The 14,221-nt window shown below is 52.8% G+C and overlaps 4 protein-coding genes across 4 annotated transcripts; 3 read left to right on the top strand and 1 right to left on the bottom strand.

The window, feature by feature from the left end:
* Positions 1 to 223: 223 nt before the first annotated feature.
* On the top strand, positions 224 to 2,506 carry BDV59DRAFT_199433 (putative NADH-ubiquinone oxidoreductase 64 kDa subunit; the record flags this gene model as incomplete). The annotated part of the gene is made up of 5 exons (XM_073693366.1): positions 224 to 1,040; positions 1,099 to 1,439; positions 1,491 to 1,641; positions 1,697 to 2,428; positions 2,490 to 2,506. The coding sequence occupies 5 exons, from the start codon at positions 224 to 226 to the stop codon at positions 2,504 to 2,506; spliced, it is 2,058 nt and encodes a 685-aa protein (XP_073550989.1).
* A 220-nt stretch (positions 2,507 to 2,726) lies between these two features.
* On the bottom strand, positions 2,727 to 4,282 carry BDV59DRAFT_130729 (uncharacterized protein). The gene is made up of 4 exons (XM_073686965.1): positions 4,150 to 4,282; positions 4,015 to 4,094; positions 3,633 to 3,828; positions 2,727 to 3,424 (listed from the first exon to the last, which is right to left on the bottom strand). Exons 1-4 carry the CDS (start codon positions 4,165 to 4,167, stop codon positions 2,918 to 2,920), a joined length of 801 nt encoding a protein of 266 aa, XP_073550988.1. The 5' UTR covers positions 4,168 to 4,282; the 3' UTR covers positions 2,727 to 2,917.
* A 136-nt stretch (positions 4,283 to 4,418) lies between these two features.
* BDV59DRAFT_210840 (uridine kinase family-domain-containing protein) lies at positions 4,419 to 9,003 on the top strand (the record flags this gene model as incomplete). Its single annotated transcript, XM_073695677.1, has 10 exons — positions 4,419 to 4,810; positions 4,901 to 5,028; positions 5,105 to 5,249; positions 5,306 to 5,348; positions 5,409 to 5,522; positions 5,572 to 5,613; positions 5,667 to 5,898; positions 5,973 to 6,288; positions 6,591 to 6,594; positions 6,911 to 9,003. The coding sequence occupies exons 1-10, from the start codon at positions 4,634 to 4,636 to the stop codon at positions 9,001 to 9,003; spliced, it is 3,294 nt and encodes a 1,097-aa protein (XP_073550987.1). The 5' UTR covers positions 4,419 to 4,633.
* A 201-nt stretch (positions 9,004 to 9,204) lies between these two features.
* Positions 9,205 to 13,436, top strand: BDV59DRAFT_172336 (uncharacterized protein). Its single transcript, XM_073688700.1, has one exon. It carries the CDS (start codon positions 9,580 to 9,582, stop codon positions 13,192 to 13,194), a length of 3,615 nt encoding a protein of 1,204 aa, XP_073550986.1. The 5' UTR covers positions 9,205 to 9,579; the 3' UTR covers positions 13,195 to 13,436.
* Positions 13,437 to 14,221: the final 785 nt, after the last annotated feature.

Raw genomic sequence — 14,221 nt, 5'->3', positions numbered from 1 at the left:
ACTGAGGCATGACGTAGCAACCCGACTCCGGTGAAAGCGCAGCTCTTCTTCCTCTCTTTCTCCTCCGAGCCTCACCACGTTCACTCTCTTCTGCCATTTACCCCCTCTCTGTTGTTCTGTCCGGCCTGTGTCGGTCTTTCCTAGTCGCTCCCTTCTGTCTCCTTCAGTCGTTCCATACAGCCTGAGCTGAACTCCTTTCTCCGCGATCGTCCAGCTGCACGCGATGAGCGCAGTCCTACTCCGGAGTCGACCGGGCACGCCGGGGTTGAGAAGAATCGGACTGTTGCCATGCCGGCTGTCGCTCTCAAATTCATCCATTCGACTTGCTGGCTCTCGTCATCTGTCCGGGCCCACTCGTCGAAGCCCTAGCCCCCAATGCCTCTCGTCTCCTGCCTTCTTCACCAGCCGGATGTCGATTCGACACAACTCGACCGCAGCCGAACCTTCCGCACCGAAGGAAAATTCCAAAGTCCTTAACTTCTTGCTAAAATCGTTTGCGGCATGCGGTTTCTTCATTGTCATGAGCGGTGCCGCGGTGGTGGCCTTTTTCATCTACGATGCAACCACATACAACGAACACTCTAGTGCGGAAGATATCCCCGTGTCGGAATTGGCTTTGAACCCCAGACGGGGAGGACCCAAGAACCTCCCGATCGCGGAGGTTTTAGTGGGGGATAATGACTCGGAGACAATGGAAGAGCAGAAGGACAAGCCACGGCTGGTGGTCCTGGGTACTGGCTGGGGAAGCATTGCGCTTCTCAAAAATCTCAACCCTGGCGACTACCATGTCACGGTCGTCTCACCAACAAACTACTTCCTGTTCACCCCAATGCTTCCCTCCGCAACTGTCGGGACGCTCGGACTGCGTTCTCTCGTTGAGCCGGTGCGACGGATCGTCCAGCGCGTCCACGGTCACTTCCTGAAGGGCGAGGCTATGGATGTGGAATTCTCCGAGAAACTAGTGGAGATTGCGGGAGTGGACGTAAATGGCAAGCCGCAGCATTTCTATCTCCCGTACGATAAATTGGTCATTGGTGTCGGTATGTAACATGTCAAGCTCCATGATCGTGGACCTTCACTGACAATGCCATTGTCTAGGCTGTGTAACAAACCCCCACGGCGTGAAGGGCTTGGAATATTGCCATTTCCTGAAGACGATCGATGATGCGCGCCAGATCAAGAACCAGGTCCTGGAGAACATGGAGATGGCGTGTCTGCCAACTACTACCGACGAGGAACGACGACGCTTGCTTTCATTTGTTGTCTGCGGTGGTGGCCCTACTGGTGTTGAGTTTGCGGCCGAGCTGTTCGACCTGCTCAACGAAGATCTGCTACATTCATTCCCGAGGATCTTGCGGAATGAGATCTCCGTTCACATCATCCAGAGTCGAACGCATATCCTTAACACATACGACGAGGCTCTCTCGAAATACGCAGAGGTATGATGCTCCAATATGCTCTTGATTCCTCGTTCGCACTAACAATTACAGGCTCGCTTTGCTCGGGACCACGTCGATGTCTTGACAAATGCACGTGTGAAAGAAGTCCGCGATGACAAGGTCATCTTCACCCAAAAGGAGGATGGCAAGACCGTGGTGAAGGAGATCCCGATGGGCTTCTGCCTCTGGTCGACCGGTGTCGGTAAGTCATTTCCCTGCTCCCTCACGCCAACGCAGATTACTGACCGTTGGGACAGCACGCGCCGAACTTTGCAAGCGACTCTCCGACAAGCTCGACTCCCAAAACAATAAGCACGCCCTCGAGACCGACTCCCACCTCCGTGTGATTGGCGCCCCGCTTGGTGACGTCTACGCCATTGGCGACTGCTCAACCGTTCAGAACAACGTGGCCGACCACATTGTGTCTTTCCTGCGCACAATCGCATGGGAGAGAGGCAAGGACCCTGAGAAGCTTCATCTCACATTCCGCGAATGGAGAGACGTCGCGACCCGGGTGAAGAAGCGCTTCCCCCAGGCGTCTAACCACCTGCGCCGCCTAGACAAGCTCTTCGAGCAGTACGACAAGGACCACTCCGGCACCCTCGACTTCGGGGAGCTCTCCGAGCTGCTCCATCAGATCGACACGAAACTCACATCGTTGCCTGCTACCGCCCAGCGGGCTAACCAGCAGGGAGAGTACCTCGGCCGCAAGCTGACGAAGATCGCCGCGGCGCTTCCGGGTCTGCGAGCCAACGAGGTCGACCACGGCGATCTCGACGAGGCTGTTTACAAGGCCTTCAAGTACAAGCACCTTGGCAGTCTCGCCTACATCAGCAATGCCGCGGTCTTTGACTTTGGCGGTCTCAACTTCAGCGGTGGCCTGCTCGCTATGTACCTCTGGCGAAGTGTGTACTTCACTGAGAGTGTTAGCCTGCGCACCCGGTGTATGCTCGCTATGGACTGGGCTAAGAGAGCCCTGTTTGGAAGAGGTAAGACGTTTCCAACCCGATGTGTTCCGCGTTGTGCATGTAAACTGACATTGGTGTTTAGATCTTATGAGCTTCTAGTGTTGCGTCGTGCAGCCTGCAGGATCTAGCTCTTTTTCTAATGGTGCCCATGTTCGTGTCTTTCATCTCTATACATAGTATGTTTATTTAGCATGAATTTATATCAGTGCGGTGATCAAGCGTTCTGACCCAGTACGTGGAGACATTGTTGGATATCGTCAAGTGACGGGCACACAAAATATGGATTATATGATAGAAACAGCATACATATTGCTGGACCAGTGCATATATTCCACTGACATAACCGGTTTCCAGAAATGATCGCAATAACAATCACTGATAGCTCCCAACCACAATACAAGCTGCCGCCACGCGAGGCAAGCTAGAACGCGCCAAAACACCACGCTAGAGTCGAAGAAAGTCTGAGGAAATTATGTGCGGATGGCGATATCAGACATCAGATAGGCTGCATCACGAAATCATCGGATCCACGTCATTATTCATCATTACAGTGTCGTTTGAGCCATTTTGGCTGTTGCTGGCGTCCTTGCTATTGGAGTTACCATCGGAAAGGCCAAGATCCAGCTTGTCCGGGATATCCTTCTTAGCTTCCCGAGCCTTTTGCTCGGCCCAGGTGCGGAGCTTCACTAGATTCCGTAGCCGGGCCTCTTTACGGGCGCCTTGGCTTTGCAGGATGGCCTCGTTAACCTTGGTGGCTATGTCTTTACGCAGGTCGGGGTGTAGAAGGGGGGCTAGGGATGGGGTGAGGTTTTCAGTCGGGAAGATGAGGAGCGCGAGGGTGCGCTCGAGATCTTCGAGGAACTGGGGGTTGGTAGGGGCCCGAGGGGCGAGTTGCGAGGTTGCGAACTCGAGGGCCGGGCTGATGTCTCCATCGGGGCTACTAGAGCATGAACGAATCAACTCCACCAGTTGGAGGCGCAAGAGTGCGAAGTGCAAGGCAGGATTTTCATCCAAGATCTAGACCGGGTGGACAGTCAGCATGTGGTTCAGGAACGACGTGTGTGATGAAGAATTCAAAGTTTTTCTTTCTGCTGATCATACTGGAAAATGGTGATGTTTGTTTTTCCTCAAGTACTCCGAAGAGTTTAGGAGTGGTGCATGAAACTTTGTCTAATCCTAGCAAAGAGGGAGGAGGGAGCGTGGAGTGTGGACGAGATTTTCTTACCTGTGGGTTGAGCTCGTTGATTTTCTCAATTGCTGTCTGGATATCACCCGAGTGAATGGCGGTCCGAATCTCTACCCTTTCCTGGATGGACTCGATATCTGCCTTGGGCTGGATATTGGCCTCCACTGCGAATTTATTCGCAGCCGCGGGATAACCGTTGGTGACAAGGTAGTCCATAACTAAATAGTTTATATCTCTTGAGACGAAGTTAGCATCTGTAACTGGGAATATGACGGAATAAACTTCAAAACCGAGGCAAGTTAAGTGATCAGAAAGACAAGTTAATGTGTTCTCTTCAAGTGGTTTCAGAGAGATTCCCAACTTGATTATCAAGATACATCATTGGACACGGGGACGGGGGAGAAAGTGGGGAGACACTCACGTCTTGGACGGCTTCACCTCGTCGACCTTGCGCTCGAACTGATGCCATGTTGGCGTTGTTGTGGAAGAAGTGGGAGACATCTGTTTCCCGTTAAAACCAAGCAACCATGCGCGCGTGGCACGTCGGGAGGCATACGTAATTAGTCGAAGCCATAGTATGGAGGTGACTGGGACTGGGAAGACGTCCTTGATGGTTACGTTCCCTGGAAATGATGTGGTGGCCGTCTGGGAAGATGGAGAGCTTCGCCGACGGGAGCCATGGGGATGCTGCAGAGAAAGAGAGGAGAGAAAGGAAGACGAAAGGAAAAGCGGCGGGTTTTGATGACTACTGTGGCTCTAGTCCCGAAACGGCAGTAGTGTGAGCCGCAAGCGAAAAGTCACGGACACAGACTAATCCCGATTAGGCACCGGCTGGAGCTGTCGCTGCGATAAGCACGTGAGCTTGCAGTGTGGACCATTGGGTGGCAGTTTGGAATTGGAAGCTCTGAGCGAACGAGACCAAGCTCCCTTCGACCGGCTGCAATCCCTTATCGTGGGTGCATCTTCACTCCTGGTGTGCTATGATTGATCTCGCCCCGATTCTTCTTGACTGGTCAACCCTTCGGTGAGGTTTCAACACCATGGAGTCGATGTCCCCCGTATACTCAGCGCCAACTGCCGCGGAGAAGAGCTATTCCCCGCCATGGGCTGATCTGAGTATCATCGGTATCGCTGGAAGCTCCGGCTCCGGAAAGACGTCGGTGGCGATGGAGATCGTGAAGTCGTTAAATCTGCCGTGGGTGGTAATCCTTGTAATGGTATTTATTCTTCAACCTACCCAGCACCCCTCGTGAGCGTGATATGCACAGCATGAAACGTGTTCGCCTTTCCTGACCCGGCGTAACCAGGACTCGTTCTACAAAAGCTTATCACCGGAAGAGCATGCCAGGGCGCACCGAAATGAGTTTGACTTTGACTGTCCGGACGCCTTGGACTTTGATGCCCTGGTGCAGACTCTGAGAGATCTCAAGCAAGGGTAAGCGAGATGCTCCGATCCCTTCATACGCAATTCCAGAACATTCATGCGAACCTAATATTTTTGCATGCGAAAGAAAGAAGGCAAATATCCCGGTGTACTCTTTTGCCCATCACCAACGTCAACCTCAGACAACTACCCTTTACTCACCGCGAGTCCTAATCCTGGAAGGTATTCTGGCTTTACATGACCCGCGAGTGGTGGACCTCCTGGATGTCAAGGTATGACCATCCTTCATTTTATTAAGTATTAACCACCTTGCTCTAATATATTCCAGATCTTTGTTGAAGCCGACATGGATGTTTGCCTCGGGCGTAGAAGTGAGTGGCCAAGCATCCTAGTTGGAATGCGAACTGTTTTTCTAACATGATTCATACTAGTCCTGCGCGATGTCCGTGAGAGAGAAAGGGACATTGAAGGCATCATTAAACAATGGTTTGCATATGTCAAACCATCATACAGAAAATTTGTGGAACCTCAGCGAGCTGGCTCTGGTAAGCTGACTATCTGCATTTGTTTCTTCCATTCTTACGCCTACATCAGATATTATCATCCCTCGCGGAATTGAAAATAAGACGGCTATTGGTAGGAGATTCGACCAGACAATGGTTTAAGTAAGTCGCTAACTGACTTTATAGACATGGTCGTGAAACACATCCAAGGCAAGTTGGACGAAAAGTCGGCGAAGCATAGCGAGGACCTGCGCAAGCTTAAATTGCTCGCTTCGGAACTGCAGTTGTCGTCCAATGTCATCATGCTGGCTCAGACGCCGCAGTTTGTTGGTATCAACACAATCCTCCAGGACCCTGAGACCGAACAAGTAGACTTTGTTTTCTATTTCGACCGACTTGCTTCTATGCTGATCGAAAGGTGTGTTGACCCAGAAGGCGTCCTCTCCTGCTCTGGGGTGGCTTCTTTGCTGACCGGGCGTTCTCGCGGAATAGCGCCTTAGATAGGACCAAGTATATCCCTGCGATGGTAGAAACCCCCCAAGGGACCTCCTTCGATGGGCTGCACCCCGCGGGGACCATGTCTGCGGTGGCAATCTTGCGAGGCGGCTCCTGCCTCGAAACGGCCCTTAAGCGGACCATCCCTGATTGCATCACGGGTCGTATGCTTATCCAGACGAATGAGCGGAATGAAGAGCCCGAATTGCATTACCTGAAGTTGCCTGGAGGTATTGAAGAGCATAGCATGGTGATGCTCCTGGATCCCCAGATGTCCAGTGGAGGTGCTGCCTTGATGGCAGTCCGAGTATTAGTCGATCACGGCGTGGAAGAGAATCGAATCGTATTTGTTACCTGCGCCGCTGGAAAGATAGGGCTGAAACGGTTGACCACCGTGTATCCCGAACTCACGGTGATTGTGGGACGGATTGAAGAAGAGCGGGAGCCGCGGTGGATGGAGAGGCGGTATTTTGGCTGCTGATGATGCATATAATTGGGCGTGAGGCTGTTTCTTCCTGGAATTGGGAGCAAGACCAAGTATATACGCATGCTTACATACACTTTGATATTCGCAGGGAACGAGTAGACTGATAGACAGGCCGTAGTAGTATGTAGTATGGTATGCGCACGGGCCATCCGCGCAGGAACTTTTGGCTCCGCCGAGAAAATTCCCTTATCGCGATTGCAATCAGTAACTGTCCCCAAAAAAGTTTTAATCCGTTCCCTGCGTCTTCGATCCTCCTCTCAACCACTTTCGGATTGTCATCTTGCACATTCTTCATACTATTTCTGTGCTTGTGGACTCACCACAATGCCGGACCATAAGAAAGGCAAAAAGAGCGGCAGCTCCAAGAAGGGCGCTGGCCCGGTCATCAGTACTGCTCCCAATTTCGCTCTCTTCTGAGGAACCGCCATCGCTAACAGACATATCCCAGCCGATCCTCGATTCGCCAACATCCAGAACGACCCTCGCTATCGTCTTCCCAGCAAACGCCACACCCATGTGAAACTAGACAAGCGATTTGCCCATGTCTTGAACGACAAGGATTTCTCCCGCAATGCCCCGGTGGACCGCTACGGACGCAAGCTGGCCCGCGACGACACGAAAAAGCAGCTGGAGCGGTTCTACCAATTAGAGGAAGACGAGGAAGATCCTGAGATCGATGTCGATATCGACGACGACGAAGTCCTAAAGGAGCTGAAACGCGCTGACGCCAAGTCCTACGACCCTGCGCGGGACGGCGGGTTCTCATCATCTTCATCGGAGGAGGAAAGCTCAGACGAGGACGATGATGGAGACGAAGATGAGATGGTTGGGTCGGGCGAGGAGCTCCAGTTCCCCGATAAACAGCAGATGGATGTGCCGACCGGGGACGTGACCAAGCGAATCGCCGTCGTCAACCTTGACTGGGATAACATCCGCGCAGAGGATCTGTTTGCCGTGTTTTCGAGTTTTGTCCCAGCGGGTGGGAAAATACTGCAGGTGTCGGTGTACCCGAGTGAGTTTGGCAAGGAGCGCATGGAGAGGGAGGAGGTCGAAGGACCTCCGAAGGAGATTTTCGCATCTGCCAAGGACGATGATGAGTCTAGTGGTGACGATGATGAGGGGTTGGATTCCGACGAGGAGGAGGAGAAGATCAAGCAGTCTATCGTGCAGGAGGACAAAGGCGAAGAATTCAACTCGACGCAACTACGAAAGTATCAGTTGGAACGCCTACGTTACTTCTACGCCATCCTCACGTTCTCGTCTAAGGATGTTGCCAAACATGTCTACGACCTTGTCGACGGAGCGGAGTATCTGACGAGTGCGAACTTCTTCGACCTTCGGTTTGTGCCCGACGAGACGGATTTCTCGGAAGACAAACCCCGCGACGAATGTTCGCGGATTCCAGCCGGCTACCAGCCCAACGACTTCGTGACCGATGCGCTGCAACATAGTAAGGTCAAGTTGACCTGGGATATGGAGGACAAGTCACGCAAGGAGGCCCAGGCGCGGGCTTTCCGCGGCAGTCGGAAAGAGATTGATGAGAATGACTTGAAGGCTTACCTTGCGAGCGACAGCTCCGGTGAGGAAGAGGACGAGGACGAGGGAGCCGTGGAAGTGGTGGATACTACGAAGGGGGACGGATCTAGTTCAAAGATCTCCAAGAAGGAGGAGGAAAGGCAGCGCATGCGTGCTCTTCTCGGGTTGAGTGGGGAGCCATCACACTCGTCCAAGTCTGACGCGCCTGTCGGCGAAATGGAGGTTACGTTTACGTCTGGTCTTGCGGGAGGCCCTCAGCGCGACAGCATCTTCGAGAACGAACCCCAGATCGAAGAGACAACGATCGAGAGGTACATCCGTAAGGAACGTGAGCGGAAGAAGCGCAGAAAGGAGAAGCTGAAGGCCGCCAAACAGGACGGGCCTGTGACTGAGGATGAGGAAAAGAACGCGGAGTCTGGAGATGATAAGCCGGCCCCTGAAGAGGACTTAGGCTTCGACGATCCTTTCTTCGACGACCCAAGCGGCAAGGAATCTGCTGCGGCTCGCCGCAAGGAGGAAAAGCGGAAGAAGCGTGCAGAGCGCGCAGCGGAGGAGGCCGCTGAAGCATCCAAACGGGCCGAGCTCGAGCTTTTGATGGTAGACGAGGACCAGTCAGGCATGAAGCACTTCAACATGACTGAGATCGAGAAGGCGGAAAAACAAGCCCGCAAGAAGAAGAAGGGCAAGGGCAAGGGCAAACAGGTCCCGGAAGTCCAGGATGACTTCCAGATGAATGTCAGCGATCCTCGATTTAGTCGGCTGTTCGAGAGCCACGAGTTTGCCATCGACCCGACCAATCCTCGGTTCAAGGCGACGAGTGGTATGAAGGCTCTGCTGGAGGAGGGCCGTAAACGCCGTCGGGACCGGACCGAACGGGATGATGAGGCCGAAACGAACAGTGCAGATCGGAAGAAAAAGCCAAAGAAGCAGAAGAAGGAAGCAGGGGGGTCGGAGGAGTTGAAGAAGTTGGTGGATCAAGTGAAGCGGAAGACGCAGGCGAATTAGGATACCATTGACCTCCGTTGATGTAGTAATGAAAGTGTTCTGGCATACTGTATACGATCTATCAATCCGGGATATGCGCGATGAGGTGTTTGTGACACCTGATCGGCGGCGATTTCCCCAATGAGACTGAGGTCATGTGCTCTCTCGCTCACCGCCCTTTTGATGGCCGGCTCCGGCTTTCTCCCTCGTGGTGATGCTTCCACTTTGCTTCTCTCTCCCTCTCCTCCACACTCTGCCTTGTGCATTCTCCCTGGTGGGACTCTCTCTGTCGGTGGAGACTCTTCTTCAACTTACTTTCTGCCAGTCCCATCCAGGCCTCTGTGCCCCTCAATTGCCTGTCGACCCCTCCATCGCCTTGGTTCCCCGGTGTGCTTGAATCAGACTCACAACTTCTGAACCGGTGAATCTCGCCATCGTCCGTTCGATCATGGTTGTACCGATCAGGGTTTGAATAATGGGGAATTCCAGCTCGCTCTAAGACGTCTGTCGGACTGTTGATTTTCTGTTTTCCTACCCTTTGCCATCCTCGTGTTCAGATCTCCTTTCCGTGAACACGGCCCCTCTTCCCTTCTCACAATGTTGGGACGTTTGTTGAGCACAGCTGCATCGACCTTAAACCCAGCGGCATATTCTGGTAAACCTGCTCACCAGTTAGAGTCCGTTACTGAAGAAGAACATACTTCCGGTCTGCTGTTTCCCGATGCCAGCCTCCTTCGTCGCTCGAATACCCATGCCTATCCACTGCATTCAACATTCAATTCTCCTAACGCCTCAACGGCCGGTGCATACGATGACCGAGGGGGCGTGGAACTCGATCCGACCAAAGATTTCAGAGTGATAATTGCGCAGAATGCCCTTGGAGATCGGGATGCTTGTATCTTGCTCGATACAAGGGCCTCATCCCCAGACTCATCTCCCCATGGGCTTGGCTTGGAACCGCAATTGTTTGAGAATTCTGGTACAAGACATGCCCGAACTGTCTCTACCCTTACCCGAGGACCACGACGCGGGTATCTGTCCCAGTCCTCAGCCGCCGAGCCGAGTCCTCTCTCGTTCGCTGTGGATGCACGCAGATCACCCCCGATATCCTCAGGTGCATTTGTCCGGGCCCGTGGTCGCAGCTCTACCTTCGCTCCCATGGGTGGTTTCCACGACGGCGGCCCAACCCGTCATACAGCAGACTCCAACGATTCTGGATTGCTGAACTGTATATTCGGAAGCAGTGCTTTCAGCTATCGAGGCTCTTCGACGAAAATGCACATAATCTCTGCCGATGATGATCCCAGCAGGACAGGCACATCTCCAGCTACACGCCAGTCCCTTTCACGGGCCTATACCACTGGGAGTTCGTCGGCCTACCTTCCTGCCAATCGTGGTCCAGATCCCAAGCCACCCTCGAAAGTCACTGTACTTTTGACAAGGATGTTTAGTGTCAATCTTCCAGAGGCGGGTGAAACCTCTCCAGACAGACATGATGCTACGTCGATCTATCAAGAATCCCTTCCTGAATCCGGGTTCCCGTTTCCTGACGTCACAAAACGGAAGAAAATTAAAGAAAAGAAAACTCCGATGTATGCAGTGGCAATCACAATCCAAATACCATTGCTTGGACGTAATTCTGGGCGGCCTGTCTCTCGATTCAGCACCCAAGGCCCGGATTCGCCTAGACCGGGTATCTCTTGCTCACTCGATTCCGACTACCGATGGCGCGCTAGCCTCCTGGATGACAGTTTGTCCCTTGCGTCCCCACCAGCTAGCTTGGATGAGCGTATCGATTTGTTGGTCGATCACTGGGATGTGATCAACCGTACCTTGTCCCATCTGGAAAGACAGTCTCGAAAGGAAATCCTTTTCCTCCTAAAAAAAGTCGATTCATCCGGTATGCACCCGAAGCCTGCGAAACCACCGAACATGCAGCGAACGAACCAGACCATCATCCATCTTCCGGCAAACATACTTTCCGTGAATTCTAAACTGAAGGACGAGGCTGTTCGCAGCACCCGCCGTATCAGCACGGCCCTTCAAACCCCATATGTGGTCACGGGCCAGAGCCGTTGGGGTGTCTGGCGGGAGGAAGGTCGATCCATTGTTCGCAACATTGGTGATAAGGAGCATAGCTTCTTCTTCCTAGTTTTGATCACTGCGTTTCTGGGCAACCATACAGAATGGCTCAATGCACTGGGCCCAGAGTGGTATCGCCGGCGTCATTACCTGCAACAAAAGGCGCAGCAACAGGACTCTGACCCCTTGCTTGCACACCGCACCGTAATCATCTCGCCTGATAAGATGACTGCCCGACGACTTATCTTTTTGCTATCTGCGTTTCTTCCACCCAAGCAACGTTTCGAGCCGCTTCCCTCGCCTCTTCGCCCGGGAACCTCGACGTCTACACGCGCCGTGTCACAAAGCCCACCCAATGTACCTGTTCTGCGGCAGGAATCACTACGCAGAGCTATTGAACGACGGTCCCGCGCACAACGCTTGACCCTCGCAGACAGAGATCAGCACCAACGATCCGTGAGCGTTTCCTCCAGCGAGACTGCACATCGCTCGACAGATGATGTTGACGCTCTCGCATCGGAATATGCCATAAATAGGAGAGGATCGGATGCTCGTTCAATCAGAACCTTGGGAATTCCAATAAACGCGAAGGATGTTCGCAATAAGAACACCAGCATGGCAACGACATCGACAGCCACCCCTGGTAGTACTGTGCCGGTCCCTCATTTTGCCTCACAGCGTCGGCTAGAAAGGGAAGGGTCAGATCAGTCGGTTCCCGAGGGCAACGACAGCCTGGCATCTGAGACTCTGCTCAAAAACTTGCAAAGGAGTGAGAGTTCCATGCTAAGTGGGAATAGCAGTGTTCCTTCCGGTGGTGGCCGATGGGGTAGCCTCTTCTCTGGCCTTTGGAGCTCTCGTCAAGAGACCTCCTCCACGGCCAGCGACGCCGTCTCTCCGGCAGAAGCCCGGAGACGCTCTGTTTCTGTATTCCCCAATTCCCCCAAACGCGGTCCCCCTACACTGAGCCAGATGGTGAAAGAGGTTTCTTCAGAAATAGAAGATGGTCCTAAAACTACCACGAGTGGAAACATATCTATCCCCAATGCCGCGAATCCGCCACATGATGAAGATGCGCAGGATCTCTCTCTCCCAACCTGCCATACTAGGGAATCTTCCCTGAAACTATCCGTGCGTGGGGATGACGGGATCGTCGATGTTGACCTTCCGTTGCCTGGGTTTGTTTCACTTTCTTCTTCGACTGAATCCACTATGGCGTCTCCCAAAAAGACCCGAACTTCTGTTACTAGCGTTGATGCTCTGGCGTCGACTCACAGTAGCGGATCTGGTTTTCATCATGCCCCAAAGGAGAACGAAGGCCCAAATATCAATGTTGCAGGGTGGCTAAGATACTTCCATGAAGACTTCCTGCTTCAAGCCGTACGGCCATACCCCTCATTAGAGGCTGATATCAAGCGCGCAATGCAGGCGGAGCCCACCCCTAGCCACCTTTTTTTCCCTGAAGCGGACGGCTCAGAGAGGTGGGTGGACGTGGCAACAACTTTGATTGCCGATGCTAGGACCTGTACCGTGAAACGACTGCGACTGCGGCGTAAAGCTGCCGGTTGGAAAGGACCGGCATCACCGTCCATAGGTTCGCAGGCGGGAACACCGCGTCATGTCTCAGTTAGTTCGACCTCAACGTCTCACATGACCAACTTCTTTTCTCCCGCTGGGGCGCCTGGTAAGATGTCGCCTATTGCCCCTCCAGACGAATATTATGACCCGGAGGAAGTTGAGGAGCGGTTTGTGGAAGAGCCTGTGATGGACCTGGACGGGACGCTGGTGGACGCTCTGGAGCGCGTCCTTGCTCAGAGCGGGCCTTCGTCATTGGCTCCTACTCGAGCTCCCTCTCCCTCGCGCTCCCGTAAAGGTGACGACAAGCCGGCGCCGGACGCCGTGGTCCGCGATGAAATCCCTTCCCTTGAAGTCCCACGCACTGAGTGTCGAAAATTGGTACTAGGAGCGTTGGAGGAGGTTGTCCGGAGTGTAACCGCGGAACATTGTCGTGACGATGTTGATGGGGAGCTTGGCCTCGCTGATAGAGAACGCAAGCGTACGTTGGCTGGGCCTGATAATACCCTACGAGAGGGAGTTCGCAAATGGCTTCTTGACGTTGAAGAGGCTTGGTGATTCTCCAAATCGTTCAAGTCTACATGTTCTTTTTTTACGTACTATTCTTTTCCCCCGTTTCTTTGTGCCCGAAACAAGACCGCCTTGCATCCTTGCACACATTCTGGTGGCTAGCGTCGGCTTTTGTTTTCTGCGAGATCATCATGATACCCACATGTTTATGTTTTAACTTGTTATTGAGCATAGATGACATAGCCATCATTTTATGCAGATATCTAATCACATCTAGTCTATATGTCGCACTATGGTCCTGTCCTGCTCTCGCGGCAGGGAAGGTGTCCCCAATCCAGGTAGCGCTGGTCCTCCTCTCCGCCGGTTTTTTCTTGCCATTTTACGCACCACGATGAGCTGCATGATCACGGGCGATGAGTAGAAGCCAGCTCGAGCGTCGAGATAATCCCTCCACCAACCATTAGCTTTCATAAACGACACCCTTGAGTATGATCCTTGTAAGGATATCTGTTAACGATCGGCAGATCATGCGGGCCGTATTCCAGCGATGGTTGAGGGCCGAGGAGCTCTCATAGCAGTGGATGTGTCATCGCCGTAGCTAAAGACATTAGTATTTGTTCTATTCGCGAGATTAGGACGTATTAAATGCCGTGTTGGTAATTCTTCCATTCAGGAAAGTCTCTAAGCCACTTTCTTGTGGTGGAGTCTGCTTCTCTGTGTTTAGGCCTGACATGCTCTGAAATGCTCACTTTCTCTGTAATTTGTTTCACTATCATCATTATTGCCGCCTGAGTCTTTGCGGATGGAGCTCGTTATCAATATCTCCTCTTTCGGGCGTATACGTGCGATTTGCTCTGGCTAGGAAGCTTTTGAACATTTGATTACGCGCTGCATCACTGAAGCCTGCTGTAGTCGTTCGCAGAGCATATTGCCGTTTGCAATTGACCTGCAGTGCGCACCGCTGACAAAGCTGACTTGATAAGATTGACAGAGGTGGTTATACGAAGCCGAAAGAGAATTAGGAGTCACAATATATAAATTGGATGAATAATCCACTTGGAAACCCATTCACTGG

Source organism: Aspergillus ambiguus (assembly GCF_047715705.1).
Source record: "Aspergillus ambiguus strain CBS 117.58 unplaced genomic scaffold BDV59scaffold_5, whole genome shotgun sequence".
NCBI classification, from domain to species: domain Eukaryota; kingdom Fungi; phylum Ascomycota; class Eurotiomycetes; order Eurotiales; family Aspergillaceae; genus Aspergillus; species Aspergillus ambiguus.
This window is presented reverse-complemented; position numbering and strand designations above follow the sequence as displayed.

What these genes read in the sequence shown, in the direction of transcription:
- BDV59DRAFT_172336 (XM_073688700.1), top strand. Translation starts at nt 9,580, where the DNA reads ATGTTGGGACGTTTGTTGAGCACAGCTGCATCGACCTTAAACCCAGCG.
- BDV59DRAFT_130729 (XM_073686965.1), bottom strand. An exon ending in GAGGTGAAGCCGTCCAAGAC is followed by an intron (nt 3,829 to 4,014) that starts GTGAGTGTCTCC and finishes CTTCGTCTCAAG; the next exon opens with AGATATAAACTATTTAGTTA. An exon ending in TCAACGAGCTCAACCCACAG is followed by an intron (nt 3,425 to 3,632) that starts GTAAGAAAATCT and finishes CACCCGGTCTAG; the next exon opens with ATCTTGGATGAAAATCCTGC.